The sequence below is a fragment of the Hippocampus comes genome, unplaced genomic scaffold, assembly GCF_001891065.2.
Source record: "Hippocampus comes isolate QL1 unplaced genomic scaffold, H_comes_QL1_v1.1 scaffold132, whole genome shotgun sequence".
Lineage (NCBI taxonomy): Eukaryota > Metazoa > Chordata > Actinopteri > Syngnathiformes > Syngnathidae > Hippocampus > Hippocampus comes.
This window is the reverse complement of record NW_017805467.1, coordinates 3,506,407-3,521,590: the sequence shown is the minus strand read 5'-3', so window position 1 is coordinate 3,521,590 and position 15,184 is coordinate 3,506,407. Positions and strand designations below refer to the sequence as shown.

The 15,184-nt window shown below is 43.7% G+C and overlaps 4 protein-coding genes across 4 annotated transcripts in view; 3 read left to right on the top strand and 1 right to left on the bottom strand.

Moving 5' to 3' along the window:
• The window catches only part of LOC109518967 (anoctamin-8-like), a 46,486-nt gene extending 46,298 nt beyond the window's left edge, over positions 1-188 (top strand). The window contains exon 21 of the mRNA XM_019875163.1: positions 167-188. Within this exon, the coding sequence (XP_019730722.1) occupies positions 167-188 (22 nt within the window). The remainder of the gene's footprint in view (positions 1-166) is intronic.
• Positions 189-1,046: 858 nt separating this feature from the next.
• On the top strand, positions 1,047-4,923 carry LOC109519059 (anoctamin-8-like). Its single transcript, XM_019875344.1, has 2 exons — positions 1,047-1,741; positions 2,517-4,923. Exons 1-2 carry the CDS (start codon positions 1,547-1,549, stop codon positions 3,282-3,284), a joined length of 963 nt encoding a protein of 320 aa, XP_019730903.1. The 5' UTR covers positions 1,047-1,546; the 3' UTR covers positions 3,285-4,923.
• A 734-nt stretch (positions 4,924-5,657) lies between these two features.
• On the bottom strand, positions 5,658-9,092 carry dda1 (DET1 and DDB1 associated 1). The gene is made up of 5 exons (XM_019875346.1): positions 8,743-9,092; positions 8,323-8,403; positions 8,173-8,224; positions 7,193-7,254; positions 5,658-7,109 (listed from the first exon to the last, which is right to left on the bottom strand). The coding sequence occupies exons 1-5, from the start codon at positions 8,749-8,751 to the stop codon at positions 7,005-7,007; spliced, it is 309 nt and encodes a 102-aa protein (XP_019730905.1). The 5' UTR covers positions 8,752-9,092; the 3' UTR covers positions 5,658-7,004.
• Positions 9,093-13,634: 4,542 nt separating this feature from the next.
• The window catches only part of abhd8b (abhydrolase domain containing 8b), a 5,724-nt gene continuing 4,174 nt past the window's right edge, over positions 13,635-15,184 (top strand). Inside the window, exon 1 of the mRNA XM_019875375.1 lies at positions 13,635-14,752. Within this exon, the coding sequence (XP_019730934.1) occupies positions 13,920-14,752 (833 nt within the window). The 5' untranslated portion in view covers positions 13,635-13,919. The remainder of the gene's footprint in view (positions 14,753-15,184) is intronic.

Below are 15,184 nucleotides of genomic sequence, written 5' to 3'. Positions count from 1 at the left end.
GATGACTGCCACAATGTGGATAACATTGATGTACCACATAGGCTCTGTTTATTGGGATGGAACAGTAGAAACACTTTGGATGGACACAATAAGTACATTTTTATCCCCCCCCCCCCCCCAAAAAAAAACCAGTGGTTTTTTTTTTTGGTTTTTTTTTTGCTACTAGGTCTATATGCTGGTGCATCTAAAGAAATTGAAATGTTATTATTTCAATAGTTCAATTCAAAAAGGGAATTTTACGAACATTCTATATGTTTGCATAAACCACACCCACCCAAGAATTGAGAAATGCAGCGTGACAATCTATACCAGGGGTCGGGAACCTTTTTGACTAAGAGAGCCATGAAAGCAAAATATTTGGAAATTGTTTTCATACTCACCATTAATGTGAATGGTTTCCCGTTCCTCACGATTGCGAAAGATCCAGCAAAACTATAGCGGGATTATAGTCAGCTTGCCGGGTCCATACGCGGAGTTGCTGCTGGGGGCCAGCTTTGGCCCCGCCTTGCACGCTTGCTTTCTGCTCTCTCTCGTAGTGTGTTTTGATGCGAACGTAGCATGCCGCTTTACATTCGACCGTTTCATCGATGGTATTTTGTCCTTGCAAATTAGACACACCGCAGAACCTGTTCCCTCCACAAAGGCGAATCCTTGGGTCCATTCGTCCTGAAGTGTACCATACTCGTCATCTTTTTTTCTTTTCGCCATCTTATTCGTCGAAGGATTAGCTTTGAGCTAATAACTGAGCGGGCTGATTCAAAAGGGGGCGTTTACCTGTTGCCACAGCAACGGCCTACGTAGGCCAGTATCATCCAATTAAAATTGCCCCTGCCAACTGCAGGACACGACCAGTGAAAAAAGTCGATGGATGTATTAAACAAGTGAGAATATTTTGTTTTATCTGCGAGCCAGATGCCATTATCAAAAGAGCCATATATGGCTCGCGAGCCATAGGTTCCCGACCCCTGATCTATACAGATGTAATCCTGGGTGCTCCTGGTTAGTAGATCAGCTTTCACGTGTGTGTGAGATCTATCCAGCTTGAGGAAATCAAACCCTAAGATTGTGTTCAGCATTATGCAAAACCTTAACAAATACCTGACTTACCTCTTAAAGTGAAACAATTAATCTCTTTTTTTTTGTTTTTTTTACCCCTGCCCATGGTTGTGGCCATTTTGTCTGCCTTGCACTTAATTTGAGCCAACTGTGAATATGATTTGTGCCAACATAAAATGCTTCACTTGTTTGGACCCAAGTGGTCTCCCCCTTCGTTAAACTGTTTATTTATTTAGTTATTTTTTTAACAGCAAAATCACACCTTAGAGATGACGCATCATCGCAAAGCAGAGGACTGTGGCAAGTCTTTTCATTTGTCCTCAACTACCCGTAACATATTCGTGTCGCTCTGTGAGCCCGCAGCTCTGTAACTGTCTATCATGAACGAAGGCAAACAGCCCGCAGCACTGTCTTGGCCAAGTCAGGCTTATCGCAAGGAGAACTAAACAAGCCCGAGTGTTGCACCAGAAATAGTTCAAGTGGCATATCCATGAATGTTTTTGTTCCGTATTCATTTGAATGTTACTCGTGTGCGCTCATCCTCCTGTCGACCTGTCTGCTTGTCTATCTGCAGCACTTTGCTGTCCTCTTGAAGTATGTCATCCATGTGGCCATTCCCGACATTCCGACATGGGTGAGAGAGGAGATGGCTAAACTGGATTATCAGCGCAGGGAGGCCTTTAAGGTGAATTATGAGAACGCATAAATAAGTGCGGTTTTGATATGGACAAATTGGTAGGGTGCCAACCACTTAAGGTGGAGACAGACAATTTTTTTTTTTCCACTGGGCTGTACCCACATTTTACCGTTGGGCTGAGCCTGCAACAGTCTGGATGGGGGTGGGGGGGGCAATTGATAATGGCTAGTTGGGTGCGGTCGACACCCAACTCAAGATGAGTCGCAATCAATCAAGCATGTTTGAACTTTTTCAGATTATCTTGAAGCAGATAGCGATGCAGAAAGCTGCGCAAAACAACAGCACGCTGTTTGTTGCCGATGCTTGTTGAGTAAAACCCCAAAGTCAAGATCCGCAGATCTCGTCAGCCTCCACATTTTATGTGGCCTGATAAAACTTTTCCCATGACTTCTGTTCAATAAATAGCTCCACCTTAAAAATGATCACATTCTAATGCCAGGGCACTTTCTTGGCTTCCCACACACAGGTTAGAACATATTAGATAATGGACACCAAGTATAATTGCCTCATGCGTTTGTCACACATTTAGTCTGTAATGAATAAATAAATAACAATTCGAATAACCCGTGACCCTTTCACAACACCACTTATGGGCAATTTTCAGTCTTCAAACAACCTAACCTGCATACAAGACATGTTCTTCTTCCTTTGCCAGAAGGACGGCATACTGTCTGCTCACTTTCAGCAGTCATGGACAGAAATAAAACGAGCTCTAATGCGTGTGCGGTCGTAAACACACCATTGTGTTTCCCTTCCTCTGCAGAAGCACGAGCGTCAGGCTCAGCAGCACTACCAGCAGCTGCAGAGGAAGAAAAGGGAGGAGGAGGAGAGGCAGAGGCAAGTGGAGCATATGGCCCGCAGAGAAAGGGACCGGGACGACGGCAAAGGCGACTCCTCCGGAGATCACCACCACGACAAAAGTCACAGCGGCAAATCGCGCCCTGGCGGTGGCGGTAGCGGTAGCGGTGGCGGTGGAGCCGGCGGAGGCGGTTCGGACAAGCCCAAGAGGCCCAGCTCCCTGCTGGCCAACAACAACGTGATGAAGCTCAAACAGATCATACCGCTGCAGAGCAAGTTCTCCTCAGGTGGTGCCCGCTCCCCTCAGTCGCCCACTGAAGCAAAGCTGCCAGGGTTCCTCAGCTTCAAATTCCTCAAATCACCCGAGAATAAGAAGGAGTCCGCGGCGGCTTCCTCGACGGCTTCCGCGGCAGCCGCGGCAGCCGCCGCTGCCAATGGTACGTCGACATCATCTTCATCATCAGGTAGCAGCTCACACGAGCGTTCTCAGTCACCCAGCAAAGCCTTCAACCCTGGAAAATTGTTTAATTTTGGAAAATCCGAAGCGGGGACGTGCATCAACGGGGTGCCCCTTCCCAGGTCCGGGGAGGGATCCTCATCATCACAGATGTCAGAGAGACCGGCTTCCAGGTCCGACTTGAACGGCATTCCGGATGAAATCCCTTCACCTGGAGGGGAGGGGTCAGAGGACGGACATTCGAGTGAGTTGGACCCTCCTGGCCCCAAAGTCTAGTAGCTCCTTTGGTTTCACCTCAACGGAAGAACTAACGTGAGGAGACATGAGGCAACGGCAGGCACTGCTCTGTTGTAGCACTTGAACTTGAAATGGATTCCTGTTGTTTCTGGTTCACTTGAGCGAAAAAAAAGAAAAAAAAAGAAAATAGGCTTCACCAGAACAATATGACCCTGTGGCACCACAACATACTTACACGACACACACAATCATGTCTGCAATACATAAAGAAATGCATGAGCTGCATTTCTTTTATTTTTAAGCCTTCAAAGCAAAAAGCTGTGTTTCTTAATTTCTTCTGTGGCCAATTGCGAGCATCTTCCAAAAGCCCAGACAGAGGAAAAAAAAAAAGACTTCATTGAAAAGTCATCTCTTAAGTGTACTAGATAAGAGTGTCATCATAAATCAGTATTAGATAACTGCCTTGATTTTAACTGTGAAATATTTGGCCCCTCTTTTTATGTGGAAAGAAAAATGAAAAGCAATATTAATCAGTCTTTTAATTTGGAGTAATGCTGCAGTTTCTTCTTGTGACAAAACACCTCCCTTTGCGGGTATCCTTGATGAATCCACCCGCTTTATTTTCTAAGCCGAGGTGAGGTCGAAGCTTCGGACACATTTTCCCCATCTGTGGCAATATGGGATTCATTTGAAACAACAGTCCTGCTGTCACCCCCCCCAGCCCACAAAGGACAGTTAAAGAAGTAAAAGAAAGACGGGAAACTGAGCAAATGGTACACGCACGCAGTCCTCCTCTCACAGATGGTTCTCCATTTAACACCCTCGAAACACACTTGGCTATTGAGCGGCAAATTAAAGTTACTTTTGCACTAACTGCTACTTTTCTCTGCAGGAGACGACAGCCTGCCTGACACATTATGCAAACAGGACTGGATAGATTTCCTCCTTTCCACACAGTACACGGGCAGAAATAGTGAACATTTATTTTTGCAAGGTGCTTTCATGACGCAATTGCTTTATTAGTGCTAATAATTTTACTTTGGACCAAAGTTTTTTTTTTCTCTCATATGAAACTGTTCATATAAATGATGCTTTGTTATAATTTTCCATTTGGCACTTTTGCCAGCAGATGGCGCCAGAATTTTTGTTACAACGTGTCCAAAAGTGTGCAGACTGACCCAAGAACATGCCGAGCAGGCGTCGCCATCTGGGTTGAGAGACATTTACCTATGCATTCCCACATCACTGGCACTGATAAGGGTTTTGGCAATAAGGGAGGACATTTACATGTAAGAGTCAGTACATACGCTTGTCTCGGGCCGCCCATATTTGTTGTGCATCTCGTCCACTTGTTCGCCTCCGCATCAATCGAGGTGAACGCAGCTCTCCTCGTGCACAGATAAACAGATAACCAACTTTATTTTAGTGTCACAATAGGTCCATGAAGAAAATACATTTATATAAAATCGCCGATGCATAAAGAAAATACATGGTTGTAATGATGCGGAGGGAGTAAAAATGTGTCGTTGATACAATAGTGTACATGCAATAAGGGAATATGCAGTTGTCAAACTATGTATTATTTTATAATTTGGGGGAGGTGATTGTTTATTATAATTACCAGGCTATGAGAAATACATACAGTGCCAGTACAGTATGATTTTTCAGAAGGGTAGGTAAAAAAAAAGAGGATATTGATGTGTAGCTGGGCTAAGCTCAAAAACCTTTGATTGCATCAATGAAGACTCCATGACCCAAATTGTCAATTTGGAAGTTTGAAAGCAGGGCTAGCAAATGTGAGGTCATGGCAGTTATTCATGCGACACAAGTTTTAGGGTCATTATATTTTCAGGGAAACCACAAGTTCATAATGTACAGTAGATAATGATCACGTTGATGATTTCATGTATTTCGCACATCGCTGCAGAAACATGAACACATTATCGGGGTTGACGCATTGCCTTTGCTTTGAATTAAACATTGGGGAACTATGGCACATTTTCTGGTTCACAAACGTGTTGATGTGGCAGATCAGATCAGACTAAACGAAACGTTGGAGCATTGAAATGGTATCACACAAAATGAGCAGGTGAAGACGTGAACATCTGGCTGTCAACATTGCTTCGACGACCGAACGCTGTCATCGACATCATCCATTGATGCCTCACAGAACATCATAAAGCTCTTCCAATGTACAAAAAAAAATATTTTCAAGACAATAACTCAGAAATTGGACTGTCAATTTGTTTTAATTTATTTTGTCATATTTTTGTAAGATCGGAAAAAGTTGATAGTTAATAAAACTATTTCAAAAGCGCCCTGTTTGGTTTGTTGCTTGAATAGAATAAACCACTGATTTTGCCAAATACAAGGAATTCATTTTTTTATGAACTGATAAAAGCACCACAGGACAACGATGTCTGTCCAGTTTTATTTCAGCAAAGCTAGAAAAAAAATCCATCTGATCTTATGTACAAGACGGGTGGTGGGAGGGGCTTCAGGTGTTGTAGAACAGTTTCAGCAGAAGCATAACATGGTCTTATAACTGAAACAGACACGACGGGTGGCGCGATAACAGACCACATTGTTTTAGATCCTATCACATATACCTGTATCTATCTTTATTCGGTATTGTCATGGACAACAAAAGAAACAACAAGATGCAATATGGACTGGGACTGCATGCTAAAAACAACCGCTTTTAACTTGTAGCATGGAACTACTTAAATCACCAAAACAAAGGTGATGCGAGAACAGGATCCAAATAGTGACTACCAGTCGTAAGGCCTCTAAGGCTAACAATCCAAAAATGCAATGGGGGAAGGTGGGAATACAAAAAAAAATAAAAATAACAGAACAGGCAAGGCCAGATGACTTCTATTCTGCACTGTGGCTGCGCTCTTTAATTTGACATTTCTTTCTTCCATTGTACCTAAATAAAGTTATTCAACAAATGCATATTAAATTAAATTATGGAATTGACATTTATTTACACAAAATTGCTGTCTTTTTCTTTCCCACTTTCATTCTGCTCAAAACAGAAAATCTAACATTAGGATGTACAACCCTTTGCACTGAGATGGTAGGTGCAAGATGCACGTGTTAAGATAAAAAAAAACAAAAACAAAAAAAAAACCACAACAAACAGCCAAGGCTAAAGATTATGGAGCGATACACTGCAAATTCATACACAAGCGTGGTGCTTCTACTTTGTGCCGTTCTTCACAGTGCGTTCTTGGTTGTGTGGAGAAACGTCACCATTACAGGGTGGGCAGTGGAATCGAGTTGGGGGAGGGGGCACTTGGGCAGGCAGGAAGCGCGTTGCCGTACTTATAAACATGAAATACAACCAAACGCCAGAAGTCAAATGGAGACACTTTCAAGAGTTGACTTGTCAAGTCACTTGCTGACTTTCAATGAATCCGTTACCTCACATGTACGATACGCACGATACGCACACAGCTCAGCATGCATACAAACATACATAACACGATACACGTATCCTCACGCAACAAGCGGCACATACAACCCGGCCCAATGGAGGCTCTTTTCAGTTCTCAAAAGAGTGGTTACAAGTCTGTTCTAAGTCTGGACTTTCTTTCCTTCTTCAGTGAAGCCCTCAATGAAGAACCCCACTTCGGAGCGGCACAGCCCCTCGCCACGCAACAGAGTGGCAACAAGCTGTCACCCGTTGTTTTCGATTTGTTAGGATTGGAATATGCCCGGCACACACAGACACACGCACACGCGCACGCACACTTAGGAGTCTTCATTCATTTCTTGGCTGTCTGTCCTGGCGATCTTTCTTGGGGGTGCCGGGCTATCGCCATCCCCTTGCTCCTGTTCTCGTTTCTTTGCTGCATTCTGGGCATCAAAATGGATCGTTAGCAATCACGCTGCGACGCATCAACTCAAGGAAACCATTGTGGCCGTCGAAACGCGCTCACCTCTTTGTCCCACTGATGATGGAGGTAGCGCAGGAGGATGTTGGTTTTCTCTGTGACAATAACTGAGGCAAAAACACAATCACTAATCTGTCCCACTCACACACACACACACACACACACACACACACACACACACACACACACACACACACACACACACACGACGGGATGTCCGACAACGCAACATCATCACACAGTTACAGTTAGGAAAGTTGTTTTATAGTTGATGCAAGCAGAGCGGCTGACGAATTAAGAGAACATTTGACCCCAGCTAGTTCAAGTATGCCCCCCACCACCCTAGTGAGGATCAAGTGGTTCGGAAAATGAATGAATGAATAGTTCAAGTATCTTAGATTAGGTGCAAAAATGAAACTGTTCAATTAGGTGAAGGTCATAGAATGATGGTGAAGTCAGAGCCAAAGGAGTTCAGCTCCCAAGCGCCTAAATTCCACTTCTGGGATGTCTTCATTTTTCAACCACCACCGAACAACTAGGGCTGAACACACGCTTCTAAACGCACGCTTTTCGAAGTTAGGTTGTGGCATTCTATTAGTTCACCACTAGATAGCAAGTGCATTTTACACACTGTGCCTTTATTAAATATTGCCGGGATATTGGATTGGGACTCAAAATTGGGGAACTTGGACTTTGGTGCAAAAAAAAAAAAAAAAATGTAATGAGGACATCCCTAACATAAATAATTAAAGTACATATAAAAAATAAAGCTGTCTGACTAAATGAAATGAAGCAGAACACACACAAATTGTACCCTTTGTAATTTGACAATTGCATTTTACTTTGTTGCCATGTCGATTTGAATTTAATTTATTCTTCAGCCCGAGTAAACTCTAACGAAATGCGAGTGTGCTTAATGTAGTAAAACATCATACAAATGAAAGCCCAGTCCACATAATGCAAAGATAAGGTTTTTGGTTTTGCGCTTTTAGGTTTAATTCTTGATATAAGACATTGGCACTCACTCTGTTCTGAAGGGTATTCTCGTGTTGGAAGATAGACAGAGGGCCTCCGATTCTGCAGATGACGGTACAAAAATATATATATTCATTTAGCAATAACGTTTTGGTTGCTGAATCGAGAAGAGAAACAGTACCAATGTAAAGTGTACTTACAGATGCTTTACAAACAGAGTCCGCATGAAACCTGCTGAAGTTGCTTTTATTGTAGACGGGAAGCCCCCTTAGGAAATCTGCCTGTGGGTAGAAGCAAAATCAGATGTCTTTCCCCTCCCCAAATCATTTTAAAAGTGATCCTGGACACTTTGCGAGATATATTTTATCACAGAGTCATGTCATCGAAAGCACACGTCGATTTCTGACCCGGCCAAGAACATCAATTGAAACAAATCATTTCTATTTCCCACTCCAGCAGCAGAGTGCTTGATGATGCTGGCGGGTTGACCTCAGTGATGTGAATAATGACGTGCGTGAATTAATTGGTAGCAGCATCTAGTTGAATAGCGGCTAGTGGTTGGTTAACGTGAGCATTGCGCTAATGACAGCAGCACTGCATTGGTATGTAGTATTAGATACCTTCTCCATGACAGTGGTCGAACTCAAATCCAACGTCGACGCCGACCGTTGAGCTTGTTGCGGACACCGCCGTCCACGTCGTGATAGCGGGCAATGTGTTTACGACTATGCAACCGATAGCCGTGCTAGCTAAGGGAATGGGACACCGCACGGCTTGACTATCGGGTGGCACTGACCACACAAATACAAAACTCGCACTTAAATCGCTATTGTCCTTCTATATTTAATTTCACGTAAAACGGTATCGCTCCGAAAAACACTCCGCTTTGACATTTTATAAATTAGCAAAGCTGGTAATTCGGGAGCTACGATGCTAACTTGACGGCATCACTACTACTTACGAACGCGCCCCGGAAACGCTCCTGCTAGCTTAAAGGTTCTTTTCTCAGAGAGCCCTCTAGCGTCTGGAGGTCCGATTCCAAACGCGATTGTGCTGTATTCAGGCACGGCTCCAATATTTTTTTCCTCTTCTGAGACTCAAGGTGGGCTTGCCCGAAACATAGTGTGTGTTGAGAAAATATTTTTTTATCAAGTGCCAGTGGGGCAGCGCAGATTTTTTTATTTCTGACAGATTTCTGCACACCCAAACCCGGGTGGCGTGCCTTCATTAATTGTATTACTTAAAGCATTGAAATTCACGTCAACTACTTGCAATTGTTACAGAGATGGTGGCGGATTTGCCACTTGACTGGGCAGTTGGACTACTCTGTCCACTTTTGAGTGGACAGAGTAGTGAAAAATGTGCTGAAGAGTAGCGTACTGTCATCAGAATATCACTCAAGTAAATGCAACAAATTTGTGGACTTGGAGAAGGCATTTGACCGTGAAGGCTGTCCTTTGTCGCCGATTCTGTTCATCACCTTTATGGACAGAATTTCTAGGCACAGCCGAAGCGTTGAGGGGGTCCGTTTTGGGGGCCTCAGTATTGCATCTCTGCTTTTTGCGGATGATGTGGTACTGTTGGCTCCTTCAAGCAGGGCTCTCCAACTCTCACTGGAGCGTTTCGCAGCCGAGTGTGAAGCGGTTGGGATGAGGATCAGCACCTCCAAATCTGAAACCATGGTCCTCAGTCGGAAAAGGGTGGAGTGCCCTCTCCGGGTCGGGGAGGAGATCTTGCCCCAAGTGGAGGAGTTTAAGTATCTTGGGGTCTTGTTCACGAGTGAGGGCAGGAGGGAGCGAGAGATCGACAGGCGGATCGGTGCAGCGTCTGCTGTGATGCAGACGTTGTATCGGTCTGTCGTGGTGAAGAAGGAGCTGAGCGAAAGGGCAAAGCTCTCAATTTACCGGTCGATCTACGTCCCAACCCTCATCTATGGCCACGAGCTATGGGTCGTGACCGAAAGAACGAGATCCCGGATACAAGCGGCCGAAATGAGTTTTCTCCGCAGGGTATCCGGGCTCTCCCTTAGAGATAAGGTGAGAAGCTCGGTTATCCGGGAGGGGCTCAGAGTAGAGCCGCTTCTCCTCCACATCGAGAGGAGCCAGATGAGGTGGCTCGGGCATCTGATTAGGATGCCTCCTGGACGCCTCCCTGGTGAGGTGTTCCGGGCATGTCCCACTGGCAGGAGACCCCGAGGACGACCCAGGACACGCTGGAGAGACTATGTCACCCAGCTGGCATGGGAACGCCTCGGGATCCGCCAGGAAGAGCTCGAAGAAGTGGCTGGGGAGAGGGAAGTCTGGGATTCCCTCCTAAAGCTGCTGCCCCCGCGACCCGACCCCGGATAAGCGGTGGAAAATGGATGGATGGATGGATAAATGCAACAAGAACTTCTGCTTGAGTAAGAGTATTCTATTGAAATATAACGATTTCAGTACGAGTAACTGGTCACGATTTATTCGTTTTTAAATAGTCATGAATGCCACAAAATCAAATAGAAAATTCTGAAAATATATTTTTAATCACAGCAATCAGTAACTGACATCTGCGTTCAATAATATTGTGTCATAAAGTAAAGTACACATCTCAAACGACTGTTTGACCTTCCTTCTTCTGTACAGCCGTACAGCAATACCGAAATAAATATTTTTTAAATGAACACTGAAAGCTCATGTGATATTAATTGACAAAAACGAGTTACATTTTTGCTAAAAGTTCAGTTAGATTTGGTTTATTTTATTAATGTAAGATGCCGATTCAATTAGTTGTCCGTTCTTTAAGCATGTTCACATTTATTTTATTTCATTAACAAAAATGTTTTCTCATTTTTATTTTTTACTCTTTTTCATGCGTTTTTGTAAACGATGAAACCTTGCCATACACGCATCTGTTTTTAAAATTAATATTTAACCATTACCTATATTGTAAACAGAATGAAAAAAATATGGAACGCTTCCCAAACATTTTTTTTCATTTTGTTTTCTTCTTTCCCAAATCATCATTCAGTACACTTGCCCTGTGTACAGACAGTAATCTGCTGTTTGCGTCAGTAGAGGGCACTACTTCCCATCCATGAATCAGCAGGAGATTAAAACTGTTTGAAGCACCAAATCAAAAGCGTTCTTTTGTCTCCGAGCGCTTTCATTAGTCTTGAAACATTTTTCCAAATCTAGACTGGAGCTGGGGATGATATAGAGGTGAATGAACGAAAGTAGAGGACAACATGCCGCTCGTCGAACGGTGACCGGACGTCGCAGACTGCACTCGAGATAAATTAGATTATGGGATTGACTTTGTCAGATTATATAGCTCTCCGATTTCCTCGATAGTTGATGAGGAAAACACGTCAGTGCAATCATATAAATCATGTTTCACCCCAGGGTTCGGAAATTATGAAGGGATGAAATCTTTCATCTTTTTTATTTTAACTCAACTAGGACAAGGATAGTCCAAAAGTAAACATTCGCTGCCTGTAAAATTGGATCGCAACTGTCTAATGCTCACCGGACAGGTAAGTGTAGCTATACACAAGTTTTGTTCGCAGAGTTTTGTGTGTGTCGAGCTGCTCATTCATATCATCAAAATACATCCGAATTTTGCGTTAGAGGCCTTGTCAACAAGTACAGATTAATTATCAACAGTGACGTTCATTCACTAGACATGTCCAGTTTTTTTTTTCTTGCCGTGATTATTGTTTGATTCGATAATGGATCTGACGCTTAAATTGCCAATTTCAATCATGTGTATAGCATGTTGAGACATCAGAGGAAACGTGAGACTCAATAGATCAAATTCATTCTCATCAAAGGGTGATGTCACGTTTATGGATAGTTTTAGCGGACCATAGTGCATATTATCAGGTAGTAACACTTACACTGGTTGTTTTATCAGTAAAACGTATTGCATGTCAAATTTTCCACTAGCAGTTACCTAGTACGTCTTTCTCGCAGTTCAGAGGTTATGGGTTTGAATATTGTCTCTGTCCTTCCTTTGCTTGTATGGCTTTTCTCAAGATATTCCGGCTTCGTCCCACATTACAACATCATGCATATTAGTCGCATTGAGGACAGGAAACTGTGAATGTGAATGGTGGTTTGTCCATATGTGCTCTGCGGGTTGATGGCGACCAGTCCAGGGTGTATTCAGCATCTTCACCAAAGTCAGCTGGTATTGACTCCAGTCACCCACGGCCATAAAGGACAAGCGCTATAAAAACATAGGGTTGATTTATATCGTGGAGTCTCCATTTAAATGGTCACTTTTAATCATTAATTATACTTCAGCAGTATACAAATCCTGATAGAATTTCTTTGTAGCGGTCAGCCAGGCTCACTTAGTGACTGCCTGTCTATTATTAAAAATTAGGATGAATGAGTGTGACAGTTCACATCAGGAGAAGCCAGAGAGAGATTGAGTTGCGTGGACTGAGACACAAACCATAATCCCCTCTAACCAGAGAGGAAAGTAACAGGAAGTCAGGATAATACCACCCGCAGAGGCTTGCAGACCCTGCATGGTGCATTGGGGTTGCCATGACTGGTAATCACCTGACACTGTTGTTGTTGCTGCTGTTGTGTCTTAGTGTGATCACAGCTGAGCCGGAGAGAAGGCATGAAAGACAAGCTTGGGAAGGAAGGGGAGGGTGGTGGTGCAGCTATTCGAACTGTTACTGTACATAATGCCGTATGAATGTGGATGCAGACGTATTACCTGTACTGTAACACTGGAACAGCAGTGTTTGCCGCCACGACTCCAAATGCCTTGGCACCACTTCCTGATGTGTCCTCAACATTTATTTGGATGTAGAGGTGCGACGATTGATCGATAATTCAACAATTCACCGATTATGAAAATGCATCTACCGTATTGGCCCAAATATAAGACGGCCCTGAATATAAGACAACCCCCTCTTTTTCAAGACTCAAGTTTGAAAAAATACTTTTTGAACACCAATTAATTTTTATACATTTAATAATTACAGTACATCTGAAACAAATGATTATAACAATATATTTGAGAGAAAAAGCATGTTATTTTACCTCATTCAAATCTTAATATCTGAACATTTAAATATGTAAACTAAGGTGCAATCACATTCGTAAATGAATGGCTTCTGGTTTTTGAAATGTAAATTACATTATAACTTCTCAGCTGCTGGTTAACCTGACCGATCTTCGACCCACTTTTCTCCAGATTGTCGCTACATTTCTCCATTTTCTGTTATCTCTTCTATTATTTTCTTCACTTTTCTTTCTTACTGCTATTTTTTCTTTTTCTTTTTCGTGCTATCGCTATTTTTATTTTTATTCTTCGTGACAGGGGTTCACTTTGGCCTGGGGAGTCAAGTTCAGCATTCGCTTCAATGATATCTGTCGCCATCTAGCGTCGTGAATGGGTATAATGTCTAGACCCTGAATATAAGACGACCCCGAACTTTTTCAGTCTTATTTCAATGCAAAAAAATCACCGTCTTATTTTCGGGCCAATACGGTATTTATTTTTAATAATCGAATAATTGCTTAGATACCGTTTGTAATTTAATATTGTCTGAATCCCCAGAATTTCAGCCTACGAACAGGAAACATTTTCCGAGTGCTGTTGTGCACATATAATCAAGCCCCTTAATGTCATGTTATACTTTTAGTCTATTGGGTGCATTAGAAATACGCCAACGGAGAACTAGAGTGTCGGGCCTCAGAAAATTTTCAGGAGGTTGCATTTTGATATGTGGATAGCTTGAGGTCGACTTCTTGTTTGTGAACGTTGACACAATAAGAAACAAGGACTTGTCCCTTAGATGTCTTTACCTGTGTCTTTATCTGTGCGTTTCAATGCAGCCATGCCGGCAAGCTCTATGGAAGGTCTTCTCTGCTGCCTTCCGTCAAAATCAACCAATGTTGTGGTGCCTGTGGAGACTTTTGAACCTACCAACGGTTACGAGTTCGTTGAGGTGAAACCAGGCCGCGTGCTTCGTGTTCGACATATAATCCCTGAGCGGCCGGTGGTGGAGCAACCCACAGGGCAGGGTGGGTGCGTCAGTTGCAAGAGGAGGATCTCAGTCTTCTGCAATGGACAGCTGTTCATCGAGAACCTGGGTGACAGTGCGGCTGCAGAGCAGAAAACCCGCAGCAATGGTGACACAGAACCAAACAGCACTGTAGAGGTTGAACTGACAGGTTGCGGCAACTCTTCGCCGCCCGCCCAAGTCCCCGGTACCGAGTCGGACTCGGTCACGGCAGGAAAAGTCGTGACAGCTGAAATGGGAACAGGAGGGGACGCGCTCGCCGCTTCGCAGGCCGGAGCGTCACAGGACCGACACAGGCGGAAGCTCAAACGCACTGTGGTGATTGACTGCGAGAGGAAAATATCAGCGTGTAAAGGGACACATCCGGATGTTGCCCTGTTCTTTATCCATGGCGTGGGAGGCTCTCTCGATATCTGGAGGAGCCAGTTGGACTATTTTTCTCGACTGGGCTATGAGGTGATCGCCCCCGACCTGGCAGGCCACGGGTCCAGCTCGGCGCCTCCAATAACCGCCGCATACACTTTCTACGCCCTGGCAGAAGACATGAGACTTATCTTCAAGAGATACGCACGCAAGAGGAATATTCTCATCGGACATTCTTACGGGTAAACAACAGTGATATCACAGCCTCACACTTTCCGTATTGGCCCGAATATAAGACGGCTCTGATTATAAGACGACCCCTCTTTTTCAAGACTCAGAGATGAAAGTCCTCCGGATTTTCCCGGAATTCCGGGTTTTTCAAATTTTTATGAAAATTTCTCCGGAGAATTGAGGAAAATTTGCATAATCCGGATATTAGTTGACAACATTGAACGAAGACGCGTTTGAGTTCGTTGTATTGCTTTCACGAGCGTAGCCATATTGAGGCACTAACACTAGTAACAGTAAAGAGATTTTTGTTTGTGTAATAACGACAGAAGGCATGATGGCGTTTGACTAATGGTTTAGTAGAACGAATGGCAACTCGCAACAACAGTAGCAAGCGTCATGTTGCCTCTTGGGTTATACCATCTCAACTAGAACATGGGGGATAG